The sequence below is a fragment of the Anarrhichthys ocellatus genome, unplaced genomic scaffold (assembly GCF_004355925.1).
Source record: "Anarrhichthys ocellatus isolate YVR2014 unplaced genomic scaffold, GSC_Weel_1.0 scaffold61, whole genome shotgun sequence".
Lineage (NCBI taxonomy): Eukaryota > Metazoa > Chordata > Actinopteri > Perciformes > Anarhichadidae > Anarrhichthys > Anarrhichthys ocellatus.
Window position 1 is genome coordinate 1,573,398 of NW_022280091.1, and position 15,721 is coordinate 1,589,118.

The 15,721-nt window shown below is 44.7% G+C and overlaps 1 protein-coding gene across 7 annotated transcripts in view; it reads left to right on the forward strand.

Annotated features, from left to right (window-relative positions):
• The window catches only part of adgrl3.1 (adhesion G protein-coupled receptor L3.1), an 85,320-nt gene extending 71,658 nt beyond the window's left edge, over positions 1-13,662 (forward strand). Inside the window, exons 18-24 of one of the 7 annotated variants that reach the window (XM_031872012.1) lie at positions 3,058-3,226; positions 4,965-5,144; positions 6,239-6,332; positions 8,461-8,589; positions 9,293-9,310; positions 9,883-10,185; positions 10,950-13,662. In XM_031872012.1, coding sequence (XP_031727872.1) covers positions 3,058-3,226; positions 4,965-5,144; positions 6,239-6,332; positions 8,461-8,589; positions 9,293-9,310; positions 9,883-10,185; positions 10,950-11,593 — 1,537 coding nt within the window. In that variant the 3' untranslated portion in view covers positions 11,594-13,662. The remainder of the gene's footprint in view (positions 1-3,057; positions 3,227-4,964; positions 5,145-6,238; positions 6,333-8,460; positions 8,590-9,292; positions 9,311-9,882; positions 10,186-10,949) is intronic. The other 6 variants (XM_031872014.1, XM_031872013.1, XM_031872015.1 and 3 more) reach the window with 6 other exon arrangements.
• The last annotated feature ends 2,059 nt before the right edge of the window (positions 13,663-15,721 follow it).

Below are 15,721 nucleotides of genomic sequence, written 5' to 3' on the forward strand. Positions count from 1 at the left end.
TGGTCGACGCCATCTTGGTTTTTGGCCGTTACACACCTGTTATTATGCAACCAGTGAAACAGGAGGGTTGAGCTAAGTTAGGCTCCTAGGAACTTTCATGAGGTGCAAACACACTGTGAGGTGAAACACGGACAAATCTCAGACTGTAGAACGCTGTGGTAGCTGTAGAACGCTGTGTGTCAATCACAAGGTAGCCCCGCCCTAAAGCATACCCTGCTTTATGGTCTATTTTATTCTAAATGGACCATAACTTACTAAATGAACATCATGCTGTATTGAAGAAGACTTGAAACTAGAGATTGAGACCATAAACTGATGTTTACAATGTTTACTGAGGTAATAAATCAAGAGAGAAGTAGAGACATTTTTTCATAGACTTCCATACAATCAGACTTCTTTTTTGCAACCGGAGGAGTCGCCCCCTGCTGGCCAGTAGAGAGAATGCAAGTTTAAGGCACTTCTGCATTGGCTTCACTTTTCAGACTTAATAGTTGCCAACAAAATTATCCTTCCAAGACCAACTTTGAAACTAATATAGTATATATATATATATATATATATATATATATATATATATAGTATATCCCATTTGTTTGCGCATTAACCAAAGAGTAAAAACAACAAGCGTTGGATTTACGGGAGATTATGTGCCAGACTATTTCTTAGCCGGGAGAGAAATAGTCCTGTTGTCAACCTCATGTAAAATTGCAAATTTTTGTTTTTACACTTTTTTTAGATGGTCAAACAAACAACATGTTAATAGCAAACTTTATATTTTGTTACCTTTAAACACATCCAGGCTAGCTGTTTCTAGTCTTTATGCTAAACCAATCTGATAGGCTGCTGGCTCCAACTTCATAATTATTTCACAGAGTTAAGAGTGGCATCCATCTTCTCATCAAACTCTCAGCAAGGACGCAAAGAAGTGTATTCCTCAAGTACTATTCCTTGAAATCGAATGTCCATTGTCCTTTTTTTTTGTATGTTAGCAGCAACACGAAGCAGACTTTTGTCCCACATCAGTTCAAGATGCTCCTCGTTGAATCCATCATGTTATTTTTCCCAGTCATGTCATTACTCACATTGCCCTCAGAGAACGAAATATGACTTCATTTCCACTGAACTCTGTCTACTAAGCTAACCAATCAGGATTGTGTTATTTCTCGTTCCAGTGCAGCTCAAGACAAAAGGCCCAGTCTAATTCAAACAGTGTGCCGTGGCTTTAGCTCGACGCCCGACTGAGGCACAGCTCGGAATCTGTCATGTAAATCACGGAGTGGCTTACCCCGTTTGATTTATCATTTAAATATTACTGCCGATGTATATTTAAAGACAGCAGTTTTGAGTTGGTCTTCCAAGTGGGAAGCAAGTTTCATGAAACCAACTGAGCTCCCCCTGAACTGTGCTCAATCAAAAAATCCTTGATGAAAAATCAAAGACAATTTAGATCGTGACGCATTTTATTTCCTCCTCCTTTTTAATGACTTTCGTTTGTCTTTTTGAGCACACGAAAGGCTGAGTAGATTTTAATATATTTCACATCATTAGTCATGTCTTTACTGTGGTTCATTTACTTGTTAATCATCATCATCATCGTGCTCCTTTTTGTCTTATTATTTTCTTTCTTCGTTTTGTTTCCTTCTGAATCCAAGCCACCATAAGTTGTCTTTGTTGTGGATTGGCTCCGGTAAGGCCTCTCTCCAATCAGGATACTTTCGTCTTCTTGGAGACATTTGTCATTGGTTTGCTTGTCGTCGTGTTTGTCCGTAGAACCTGCCCAGAGTCCGTGCATATCCCTAAATTTACCATTAACCTGCCTTGTGAAATGGATTACGTGTTCATGTGTGATTTGTGAGCCCCCTCTGACCCATAAACCCGACGCGCTATTGAAATATTATAATGGCGCGACGTGAGACGAGGGGGAAACAGAGAGTAGATGCGGGAAGGAAAAGGTAGAACGGAGAGACAGTGGGGGGGGGGGGGGATGAGTGTACCCTTTATCGAAGAGGGTCGTCAAACGAGCTTTATTGGAGGTTCTGTCTCGCCTGAGCGGTGCCACAGAGGGCAACATCGAATCAATCACCGGCGGTCTCGCTCACTTACTCTCCTCCTCTTCCTTCCTGCTAACTCTTCTAATATCTCAAACTCTCCTCTCCTCTTGCCCCCCCACCCCCTCACCCCTCCCTCCCTTTGTCTCCCATTCCTCGCATGAGAGGTGATCGCTGTCCAGTCAGCCAATCAAATTAACAGCCATCATCGCAGCCTCGACAGACCAGAAAACGGTGACCTTTAGTGGGAAATGTCATTTATAATGGCTGTAATGTCCCTCTACTTACTGCCCAGTGGAGCCCACTCACACACACACTCGCACACACATGCATGCACATGCTCAGACAGGGACTTACGATGCATACACATGCCCCGACACGACCACATTCCTCTGACATTTGGCCCTAATGACTCACTCCTGCATATTAGGCTTTATAAGAAATGGAGGTTCACAGCCTTGAAAACTTGGATTAAAGTCCGTTCCATTAAAGTGTTACAGTCGCAGTTGCACTAACAGACTCCAGCACCCACTTCTGCCTGTGAAAGCCTCTCGACCCTCCGATCAGCGGAGCTAGGAAGGGGTCCCGCGCGGTCGGCCCTTCTCTTGGCTGACGTCAGCTGGCTTCTGACCGCTGCCTCCCTCTCTGGAGATGGTATCAAATACACTTTCTCTCTCTGTTCTCTCTCACCCTTTTTTCGTAAGAGTAGGATTTTTTTAGGGCAAAGCCTCCCGCTGTTTTTCTCCATCCTACTCCCGCGTGTTGGGACTCCGAATGAACCCTCGCTAACCCACTTTCTCCCGCCTCGTGATCCCACGTGCATTAAACTTGGCGGAACAGCTTTTCTGATCCAGTAAAAATAAAAAAGAGAGCCTCTCATGCTCTCATGTTACAAATTGCAATATATACTTAATGTATTATCTGACATAGCAAATGTCAAGATTATAGCACATTGAATGACATTTTTAACGGATTTCTCTGTCTAAAGTCGTGTCCCCTCTTCTTCCAGGTCCTGGGTGATCGGGGCCATAGCCCTGCTGTGTCTGCTGGGCCTGACCTGGGCCTTCGGCCTGATGTACATCAACGAGAGCACCGTCATCATGGCCTACCTCTTCACCATCTTCAACTCCCTGCAGGGCATGTTCATCTTCATCTTTCACTGCATACTGCAGAAGAAGGTGAGCGAGACGAAGCTGCCCAGAAGCACTTTATAGCATCGAAAAACACCCGCCGAGCTGTCACAGTTGTGATCGGACGCTCGGTATCCCCCCAACAGGCTGCTTAGTTCTCTCTCATTTTCACACCGACTACCTCTCTTTATCTCTCTCTTTAACAGTCTGTCTGGCCTCTTGGTAGCAGGTAACAAACAGTGTTTCTGTCTTCCCCCCAACAGAAAATTCAATAATAATTACAGAGCCAAGGGAACGGGATAATATTCTGAGAAAAAGACTCCGAATTTCCAAGATTAAAGTGGCAAATTTGCGAGAAAAATCCCCCCAAAAATTGCAGGATTATAAAAATCACTGCTTGTGTTGTGAAGCACAGATTTTGGTCAAATATTTTCTTAGAGTTTTCTGGAAAGAGAGGGAATAGCCTGCTGCTCCTGTGACCTGACCTGGACAGATGGAAAGTCACGTTGCCGCGGTGGGATCTGTGGTTGGACGAGGTGGATTCAACTTTGCAAAAGGAAGCGACGGAGATTTTGCGCACCGAGTTTGTTTTCCTCATAAATTTGCGACTTCATAATCTCGCAAATTTGTGAGTTTTTCCTCGTACATTTGGCACTTGCCATCTCAGAGAATATCCAGAGTATAATTCATGATTTTAGTTTTGAGAAATTCAGAGTTTTCGGCCGTCGCATATAGCTTGTTCAAATCTTCCACACAGACGGAGAAAAACATGTGTCTGCATACACACTCCTCCTTTCTGTTTTAACCCCACTCACATTGACGCACAGCTCCCCCCTCGAGATGCCCCCTCTCGTTTCCGAAAAAGATGATCTCCTTTATATATGTTCAGCGTTTGGTTGCCCTCAAGGAGTTGAAGAGAGCCTACACATCCTGAGATATTTTTGGGAGTCTCCCACACACTGTCAGGGCCGGGGAGCACGGAAGAGGAGTAGGACATGGAAAGAAAATTCATCAGATGCTTAATGCTCTCGTCTGGCTGCAGCCCCGCAGAGAGTTTTTATTCTTAAGTGTACAACCAGTAAACAAGTGCACTTTGTGTGTGTGTGTGTGTGTGTGTGTGTGTGTGTGTGTATGTGTGTGCAGTGCACTTAAGTGTGTGTTAGGCCATGGAATCAGGTGTCCTGAGAGATGTCCTCAGAACAGTGCTGAGGTTTTCTTTGGCCGCCATCCAACACCGTTTTCTCCCAAGACGCATGGAGCAGCTCACTACACAGCTGTTCAAACAGAGTGCGCGGCAAACAGACGGCCGCCCGCCCCGCCAGTCCAACGAGCTTGTTAAAAAGCAATCACGGCCCTGTTTGTTCGAAACTTGATTGGGATCTAAATGCAGATGTTCAGTGTGTACGCGCCGCATCAGGTGTCTCCCTCAAGGGGGGGGGGGGGGGGGGGAGTCCCTTTCAGATGGATTTGTGGCAGTAATAACATTTGGGGTTGATGTTGATGTGTGTCTGTAGGGGGGGGGTATGAAGTTAATCTGTTAATGTCCACATTTTCTTTTATGGAGTAAATGTTTGCGCAAGGAATTTGAGTGCAAGAAGTTAAAGGGGGTCGCCATATCATGTTAAAGCCGTTCCAGACTTTTCTGGTGCGTCATCTTAGAAATATGCGAGTTTAAAGTGGAACATAAGTCAATTCCTGTGCTTTTTAAATATACGCATATATATATATATATATGTGTTGTGTGTCAGCCCGTAACTCTCTCCACCTCTCACCTTCCGCTGCTTAGGTGCGCAAAGAGTACGGCAAATGCCTGCGCACCCACTGCTGCAGCGGCAAGAGCGTGGAGACGTCCATCTCCTCCTCCAGCAAGACCACCACGTCGCGGACGCCGGGCCGCTACTCCACGGGCTCACAGGTGAGCTTACCTGCCTGCACACCTGGACGCTACAGCACAGCAGACTCTCAGGTGAGGCCGGAGAGCGCCATGGGGGGGGGGGGACAAAAACAGTTTAAAGGAACAGTGTGTAATATTTAGTGGCATCTAGTGGTGAGGTTGTAGTAAGCAACAACATGAGCCTCAGCCCCCCCGTCCCCGTCCAAATATTTTATCGCAGGTACAGTAACAAGGGTGGTTGCCGTCCACTCGAGTATCCTTCACGTCACCTGGTCCACCTCGCCACAGTGGCCTCTCTACTCGCGCTACGTGTGTGTGTGTGTGTGTGTGTGTGTGTGTGTGTGTGTGTGTGTGTGTGTGTGTGTAGTTGGAGGAGATCAGCCCGACAAAGAGAGCAGAGCAGGTGTGTGCTGCAGCATGATAATAAATGACGCCTAAGCATTTAAAAAGTACTAATAAAAAGCCCCAGTAACGTCGGGGCTTATCAATACCCCCGGTCTTTAATAATTTAGCCCGGGGGTTTGTTTAGTACCGGGTTCAGAACGCATCCCTAACCTTCAGATAACCTAAAACGCGGAAGGCCAACATGGCGGTGCAAGATGGCGGACTCCGTGGAATGACGACCCGCTCCCTGTGTAGATATACTGTAAATGCCTTTTTCTAAGCTAACTGAAACACTACCAATTCTTAGTTGCAGGTGATTATACACTGATACAACATAGTTGTATCAGTGTATATATATGTGGATATTATATTCCATTTCTGCCAATTAATTAAGTGTTACACACTGTTCCTTTAAAAAATGTGGAAAGTGAGATCGCCCAAACCCTGACTTAGACCTTCACATATTGATGCTGACAGATGGAGTATAAGTCGCATTGACGGGTGATTATTCCCCCCCCTCCACCTGTTTCTCTCTTGCTGGCCGTCTCTTTGCTTTCTCCCTCACTGCCTCTCCCGCACTAACCTGCCCTCCTTTTGCACATCACACCTTCATATATTACGTTTCTTACCATGTTTCGTCGCCGCGTCCTCCCTCTCCTGACTTTCCCTCCCGCTTCTTCCTTTGTTTTTACCTCCTTCTCCCTCTCATCATTGCTACTCCTCTCTGTCTTTGTCCACTCCTTCCCTTTTTCCCCCTCTCGCTTCCTTTCTCCCGCCTATAGAGTCGCATCAGGCGGATGTGGAACGACACCGTGAGGAAACAGGAGTCCTCCTTCATCACCGGAGACATCAACAGCTCCGCCACGCTCAACAGAGGTAACCGCGGGATACCGCAGCATTCGCATCCTCATCACTGTCACCATATCTACTTTATTTAATAGTGGGGGATGCTCCTGCAGCACTGTCATTTAGTAAAGTGATAGAAGCGCTAAGCTCCTGATAATGTTACTGTTTTCTTGTAGAGAGGAAGATTAGCAGAACAGACTCAGTGCTTTATGTTTTTTGTGCTGCATGCATCAAAGGTTGACTTTTTCCGAAGTTAGGGGTCATCTTTTGAAGCATTTGTCCGTGATAATTCGTTATGTATGTGTGCGAGTCTCGAGCCTTACATCAGTCTAGTCCCTTTTATTATTATACTTTTAGGTTTTTAGAAATCATGCTTTATTATTAGCCAAACATGTCGCTTCAGGTTGCCGATTCTCAAATGTACTGTTTTCACCACAGTGCCAGAAATGTCCATCTCATCATCGGAAGGCTGCTGTTAGTCGCAGAGCTTTTTAAGTGTGCATTAGGCTCAGCTTGCTGTATTTCTACTGTATTCTGAGCTGCCCCTCAAGAGAATGTCGCTGTAAGAATGGATTCCATCAGCATGGCTGTCTGGGGGCGAGGGTAACGAGGACATAGACACCTAGACATTTTTGACACACACACACACACAAGCACACACTGCCATTTGTTAGTCTCCAAGTCGAGGTGTGGCCCTCGCTTCCTTCGGGCCACTAATAAGCTGTTAGCATGACAGATTGATGCCCGAGCAGACACGGTGTGTGTCAGCGCCTGAATTATCACACACTTAGCAAGGCAGGGCTTAAGACCCCCCCCCTCACACTTTAAAGTATGGTGCAGAGAGCCACTTAGCCAGTAGATTTCGAATGGCTATGTACTACGGCTTCGTAGTGAATAAGGATGGGATATAATGAATTGGATGTGCTGATAGCAGATTGACTTGTTGAAATTGGGAGAGAGTAAAATGTGTTCGTTTCAACTTTAAAGTTCAGTTTGAAGACATAATATATAGTATTACTTTTGTCTCTTTTTTGTTGTGTGGGGGTGCAAATTAGTACCGTATATATAAAGTATATAAGTACATTTATATTTATCTATTCACATATGTATTTGTTTATTAATTTCTTTATTTATCTATTTTTCTATTTATTTATCTATTTATTATTTTACTTTTTATTTATCTATTAATTTATCTATTTATTTATCTATTTTTTTATTTTATTTAATTTTTTAACCAGATAATCAAGTCTGACGGCACTTTCTTCAGCCTTTCTAATTTATTCTCTATTTCGTCGGCCAAGCTCAGGGCTGCTGGCCGACTTCTCGTTTCCGAAATAGTCATGAATTCCTACAAATATGAACTAAACTGTGGTATCCTAAAACATTACATTAAGGAGTCAGACAACTTAAATGTTGTGGCATTTTTGTTTTTGCTAAACACCTCGACACTCTGCCTCCTAGCAAAAACAAAAAAAGGCACCAGAGAGACGTTTGGATGCCGTATGACATACATGCACACTTAGTAGTGGCGGTAGAGGTAGCGGGTTGTTTGACGCAACACTGGGATGGATGCTGTCACGGCCATTTGTCTTCTGCTCGTCTGCAGCGTCGTCATGTGTACATGATCTGTCTCCCACCTGGGGAAGGAAATGCACCGAGGCCATTTTTCTGTGGCCTCACTGTCCATTAACTATCCTGTAGTCATGCTGCTGCTCTGCTCAAGCGTATTGAACTGCAGCACAGTCTTCTCCAAGCCACGCTACTCTCTCTCTCTCACTCTCACTCTCTCTCTCTCTCTCTCTCTCTCCCTCTCTCTCCCCTCCCTCAGCCTGTATGCGGCGGCTGCGAGAACGACATGTCAAGCTTTTTCTTGGCTTTCACACTCAAAACTGTTTGCTTGTTTGATTTACTTGTCCTCTTCTCTCCCTCCTTCTTCCACACACTCACCTTTCCATCTCACTCTACCTCTTTCTCTCCCCAACGTCTACGTGCTCTCTCCTTCAACCTCTCCACTCTGCCCCTTTTTTTCTGTTTTTTTGTTTTTTGTTCTTTTCCTCGAGTGCTTCTCTCTCTCCCTCTCTCTCTCTCTCTCTTCCTCCTCTCTCCACTCCGGCTGTTGCTCTTCCTCCTCTCCCTTTTCTCTATCTGCCTGTACCAGGAGCCATGGCTAATCATCTTATAACTAATGCTCTCCTTCGTCCCCATGGTACTAACAATCCTTATAACACTCTCCTGGGGGACTCGGCAGTCTATAACAACCCAGCCGTGGGCATGTACAACACCCAAGGTGTGCCTGATGTTCCTACTATAAACATACATCTTTTTTTTTTGCACTACATTGCTTTTGCATGGTTATGTCATTTTAAACACTGTGCTACTGTGATACACTTTTGGCCACCTATCTGATATCGCCTTATTGTGGCTCCCGAGTGGAGGCGATCAATCACGCTGCAACAATCTCGCACAAAGGACACCCACCGGGGCGGCTGTCACAGCGCACCAAGGTGGAGACGGGAAAAAAAGAAATGCCGCCAACGATTTATCAAAACAGCATAACGTGCTGATTTATTGTGCGCTATGCACGCCGCATGTTGCCGTTTTATAAGCTACTTGGGAGCCATGATGTGTTTTGTATTATTTTCACTTTCATGCAGCATGTGCTTAGTTTTTTCGAAATGTAATTTTCTGTGCGTCGGTTGGGACTTGCATTGCTTGGCTTAGTGCACGTCTACTCTATGTTTCAAGTGTATTTTTTATGTTTTCTCTGTATTAAATAACTAATGAACCACGTAATAACAAGTTACCAACGAGGCCTCGGGAAGCAGACTTTGATATTGATTACCAGACAGGGTTTCTTTGTGAAGACATTTTCCATCGGGCCTTCCAATTACCGTCCAACTGTTGATTCTGTTGCTGCTGAAAGTTGTCTCTCTCCGCGTTTGAACTCACGTCTGTTTGTTTTCTCTCTTCTCCCTCATGCTGCCCATTAGCACCGTACCGAGACACAAGTATGGGCTAGATTTTATACTACTGCTTCAATAGCATCGACCTCCTCCGCATGTGACACGGCTGTCTTATTCGATTTGTCACCGATTTCTTTTCTAGGATATGCAATTTTCTTGAGCATAGTATTTTAAAAGAAAACGAAGCATTACAATTGAATCTCATTTAATTTAAATATTGTTAATCAAATGTGCAAATTGTTAGAACTGAGATGGAATAGGTTTGCCCTCAAAATTACTGACAATGTAATCACTTTAAATGTCACTCCAGAACATACTTATTTTTGCAGTGAAATTCGAGCTCTTTGTGTGCGTGTCGCTGTCGTGCTGGCAGTAATTGAGAAAATAAAAAGTACTTCTGAGGCTTCTCATGAATGAATTACGGACGCTCGGAGCACTTCTCCCTCCAAGAAAATTATCATTGCTACTTTTTAATCCTCAGTTCACAGCACACGCTATGATATCAAACAATAATTAAAATCTACTCTTCTGAGGATTCCAATTAGTTTATTTAAGAAATCCTAATAATTAATCTTAACAAATAACTTTTTTTTTTTAAATGATTATTTGTTCCTCAGAGGGTATCCTGAACAACGCGAGAGACTCCAGCGTGATGGATACACTCCCTCTCAATGGCAACAACGCCAACAACTACAGCATGGCCAGCAGCGAGTACTTGAGCGACTGCGTCCAGATTCTGGACCGTAGCGGCGGCTACGGCACCCACAGCAACCACAAGGAGACCACCCTGGAGAAGAAGATCCTCAAGGAGCTGACCTCCAATTACATCCCGTCCTACCTCAACAACCACGAGAGGGCCACCACCGAGCGCAACCACAACCTGATGAACAAGCTGGTGAACAGCAGCATGGCCAACGGAGGTGACTGCTTTGGTTTCAGTTGTTTCAGGTTTAGACGGGGAGACCTCTTTGTAAAGTCCACATCTAAGTAGGGTGCCTGAAACACCTTTGTGCCTCAACATTGTCCAAACCGGGAGAAGGCGAGAAACTTTGCTTCATATGCGTTTTGCTGGCATACAAATACAGTCGTACTATTGATACATACATGGGTTGCAAAACATGTTGTTGAAGCTTTGAACTAAGCAACATGACTGGTCTACTCAGCCAGTGCAGGTGAAGATACCTGTGTGGGTGGTCAGTGGCTTTAAACCTGCATTACCAGATTTGTTTGGGACACTTGGGGGCCGCTGAAACACCCTGTAAACACAATACTAACAAATCATTACCTTTTAACTTTATTGTATTTTTAAATGTATTTTTATTTAACTCTTACTTATCCGGGATAGTCCCACTGAGAATTAAAATCCAAGCATTAAAGTTTCAGGCATAAAAGCACAAATTACAGACTTAAAAACAAAACAGCAAAAAGTTTAAAAAAAAACGTAAAGAGAGCGGTGAGCTCAGCCAAAACGATTTTCTGTGGGTTCGTACGAGCAACCCATTTCACATTACACATTGTATCCGCTTTTAGTATAACAATGTCCGTTTGAGCTATTTGAGTCTTTTTTAACACTGAGATCTCTACTGTGAAGTGCTGAATTCATCCCAATGTCACCGTACCAGCCATAGCACTACTCCTTGTTGAAACATGCTGTAACTGTTTTTCCTGCCTGGTTCATTTTCAGGGAGCATGGCGGGAGGTAGCAGCAGCAGCAGCAGCAGTGGAGTTAGTGGGTGCGTGGGCAGCGGTAAAGAGGACAACGGGCCAATGGTGCTGGACAACCCCGCAGCCTTCCCCCACGAGGAGAACCTGGGTTTGGAGATCATCAGGGAGGAGTCCAACGCCCCGCTCCTGCCGCCGCGGCCCCCTCCGCCCGACAGCCACCCGCCGCCTCCGCCACCGCCGCACAGCTTCTCCCGGCCGCGGCGCATTCCCCAAGAGACCAGCGAGAGCTTCTTCCCCCTGCTGACCAACGAGCACACCGACGAGCACACGCATTCGCCCAACCACAGAGACTCGCTGTACACCAGCATGCCGGTGCTGACGGAACTTCCGGACGGGCAAGTGAACGGCTTAACGGACGGAGAGGAGGACAGCTCCGGCGAGCTGCAGCCCTGTAAGAGCGCCACCGCTCCAGAGCTGGACGACGTCTATTACAAGAGCATGCCAAACCTGGGCTCCAGGAATCACCTCCACGACCTGCAGAGCTACTACCACATGGGCCGCGGTGGCAGCGATGGCTACATGGTGTCCGGCAGCAAGGACGAGTCCGACTCGTCGCCCGAGGAGCCGCCAATAGACCCTTCCCACCTGGTCACCAGTCTATAGAGCCGACCGAGAGACTCCTATCCCTCCCCAGCCCATTCTCACACTTCCAATCTTCCAACGAAAAACATTCTGTGTTGTTGACCGACAGACTGAGCTGGCCCGCACCTGGATCGATATACTGTGTGTGACATTAACTGTGGCTCATGACAATAGGGTTGGGAATTCACCGGTCTGATGAAAGCGGGGACTGAATGTATTGTCACAAATGGTGCCGAGCGAAAGGTCGGTTCTGAGAGACTTTTTAGGGAACATCAAACAGAAACGGAACTTTAAACCCTGGAAAGGAGAGGAAGGGGGAGGGATTCTGTAATTTCACCCTACCTGTTACTTTGATATGGAATCTTGGATTGACCGTAGCCCTACAAGTTCCCCAATATGGACCTCTAGCAGATCATAGCGTATAGTCTCCACTACCACCACAACGGGGGGGGGGGGGGGGGGGCGTGGCCCCCCAGCCCTGGTTTAAAAAGGAGCTGCCTGTCTGTTCGTCTGTCACTCCGTCTCACTCTTAAAGACACGTGCTGGGATGATGTTTCCACCTCAGAGCAGGGTATTGAACTCCGGTGTCCGCGACATAAACTGGCCTTGAAGAGGCCCCGCCCCACTACCTGCCAATCAAGTGGAGGATGTACGATATATGCCCTCACGACCGATCATCCAAAGAACTATTTTATTGGGCAACCGAACTGTAACCATATCACGCCGATGTTCTGAATTCCCCTTCACTTTCGTATCTGCTAAACTGGAGTTGTGTCTGGGCTGGTGTAACATTCCTGCAAGTTGTCGTGAAAAACAAGGAAGGAAGATCATATTACAACAGACTGAATTGAAAAAAAAAAAAAAAAAAGGAAAAAAGAATGGGTTCTGTTTCTTCTCCTTTCTTCTGTAAAAGTTTTCAGTTATCAAAGGATTATAAAGAATTCACAAACTGTTTCTATGTATTGTACAGAATACAGATACAGATACAAATGTTGCGTATGACCAAGTCTTTTATTTTTTTGAACTTCTTTTTAAGTTGCAAACCTTTTGTCCGCGGAGCTGTTCTGAAACGTCACGAGGAGTTCTGGTCACGTGTAGATGGCAGAACGAGCGAGGAACAATTTGTCTTTGTCGTTCCTTTCGGTAAACGCAGAGACAGTTAAGCACTCCTTAATTAATATGCATATATCCCACGCCCACTTCATTCTGGTCCTTTTATAGCCACACCACTGTCACTTACATTTTTGCAAATCAGCTGTTATCATATGCTTTACCACTGTGTAGATGGAAAACTAAAGAGGCAATGAAGTGGCTAAATTATGAAAGAGGCGGTTGCTATGGAAATGCTGCCATTTAGTCTTTGCTGGAAGTGGGTCTCATCTCATTTGTTCTTGAATAAAGCGTTTCCTTCCTTTAGGCACAAGCCTGGGTGAAGTTTTGTTTTTTTGTTGTTTTACAGAGATAGCAGATATTTGGAGCAACGCAAGAATGGTTTATGAAGCATACCCTCTCTATTGCCAAATGTTCTACCAATTGATATTACCTTGCTGTGCTGGTTGAGCTTGTATAGAAGAAGAATGCTGAGGATAATGAAATGTCATTCTCTTAAACTAAAAAGGAAGAAAATGTCCGCTATTTGAAAGAATGCCATAAATACACCGTATATATGTGACCTGAAGATGTGAAAACTCTGCACACGGTAGCACTGTCCAATGTGGAAAGCCAATGTTTACTTATTTAGGAGAAGAAGAAAAAAAAAATCATAAGTGTATGAAGTGTAGCTTGCACATGTATCCCACAAGCCCCCCTCCATGTCCCCGAGAGAAATTATTTATTTATCTGTTTATTGGTTTGAAGGCGGCAAAACAGGCTTGGAGGAGAGAACGCTGGCTTTAGGCAGGAGTAAATAAAAGGGCACTGGGTTTGTTTTATGGCTCTTTTTTTTTTAAATTATTATGATCATGATTATAATTACAATATTATTGCTAATTATTTATTCTTTTTGTATGGGTTCCAAGTTGAATGATCTCATAACTAATATTTGTTGTAACAGTGAAAGTTGTTTGCCAACAAATAAATTACTGACATAGCTTTGCAGTTTTCCCGCCTCTTGAGTGTTATCAGTCATTACGTTGAAATCGAATGCAAACATTCAAACATTGAGTTCAACCCAACTGTGTTTTCACTTCAGATAATCATTTCTACTGGCGGCATTTCGGAAGATGAGGCAACGTTGGTGTGTTGACACTTTGAATGTTTTTTACAGAATATTTATCCCAGAATGAAACAGAAATGTAGCAGACTCCTGTTGCTGTATGGGATGGCAAACGTGTATAGATTAATATTAAGTCTTTTTGGAAGAACTTTGACTGTCTGGCACATATGCCACAGTTCTCCATCGCATTAAAGGGACAGTTCACCAACAAATCAAAAACACATTGTTCCTTCTAACTGTAGTGCTATTTATCAGTCCAGATTGTTTTGGTGTGAGTCGCCTAGTTCGGGAGATATCGGCCGTAGAGATGTCTGTCTTCTCTCAAATGTAATGGCACTATATGGCACTCAGCATGCGGTGCTCAAAGCGCCAGGGAACTATGGTTGAGAGAAAATAGTTCCTACATGAAACATCCCGGTCTGTGGGTTATCTTGAGTAACTGCGTCATGATTTCTGAAACGAAACATTGCTGTTGAGTTATTGAAATGTATTTTTCCATCTGCTTTGTGCACCACAAGCCGAGTGCCATCTAGTCCCATTTTATTGGAGAGAAGGCAGACGTCTCTACGGCCGATATCTGCTAAACTAGGCAACTCGCACCAAAACAATGTGGACTGACAAATAGCATTACAGGTAAGAAAATGTTCATCTTTGATTTTGCCGTGAACTATCCCCTTAAGACTAACTCTCCAAGCCATTTACATATTGCATATGTATGGCAGTCTGACTCCCAAGGATCTGTTGATGAGTGTAATTACTTTCACACGAACCACCTGTGAAGAGGCTATGCACAACATAAAAGCCCCGGTGTGCCCAACCTTCATTGGTCAGGTTGAGAGTAGGTTGTGGTAATGGGCGTATGTTTGTGTCAGAGGTCAAAAACCTGCTGTAACATCTTTCATCTGAAGCAATGTGCGTTGCAGAATGTAATGTATACCTCGATGCCACAACAGTAGGATACTAGATGAAAAGAAGGCGTATCACAACACAAGATTCAGTTTGTTCGTCTGTACATTGCGTATGTTATGGTACAGGTGTCTACTTTTCCAGTCACCTCAAGATAAAGAAAGTCAGGAAAGGTATAGCGTTCTAGTTTAGCCTGCTGGATAGTACAGAAACATGTCACATCAGCAGCTGTGCTCTTGGTTTGGTATATAATATGTTTACATTATAAGACAGATGACCATGACGAACCCACTGGTTGTCGTGCCCCAGGGACGAGATTGTGTAGTCTAAAAGGAAGTTCTGCTGGAGATGAGGACAATACAGCGAGTCCTCTGCCATTTCCCTCTGTGTCTGGAAGGCACGATTGCAGCAACATCAACAGGCAAGGTAGGTTAGGTTCCCTCCCCAAGCTTCTGCAAAATGGCCCAAAGATCGCTTTGTACCTCCGAGGGTGGTCCATGTGCAGGGACAATCCAATAATCCAGAGGACAGACTGATGGTCAGCCGTCCTCCTCTCTCGGGAACAAGCCACCTTGGAAAGGAAGACACGGCCTCAGTCGCGGTTACACGCATGTCCTTTCCTTCCTCCCTCGAGAGGAGGTGGGCTATTGACTATGCCGTTGTTCGACATATATACGGAACCATGCTCCGTACAGACTCACAGCAGTAAACACGTGGTTAACGCTGTGAATAAAATAAAATAAGTATGTAAACTAAGTAAAACGTAAACAACGTAATATAATTACAGAAACATTGTCACAAACATCACAAACTTAACTGAAAAATGACGCTACAGGGTGCCTTGTGCATCGATATCAGACGCGAGGGGGCCTGACAAAGCATCTGTGTTTGTCGCCCTGGGAATGAGAACTGGCTGGTGATCCTGCTTTTTTTTCAAGGGTTCCTAGACTCTGTCCCATTCTACTCTCAAGCAAATGCTGGATGAAAATAAAATTGCAAGAATTGCAAAATATCCACTTCTATGAGGC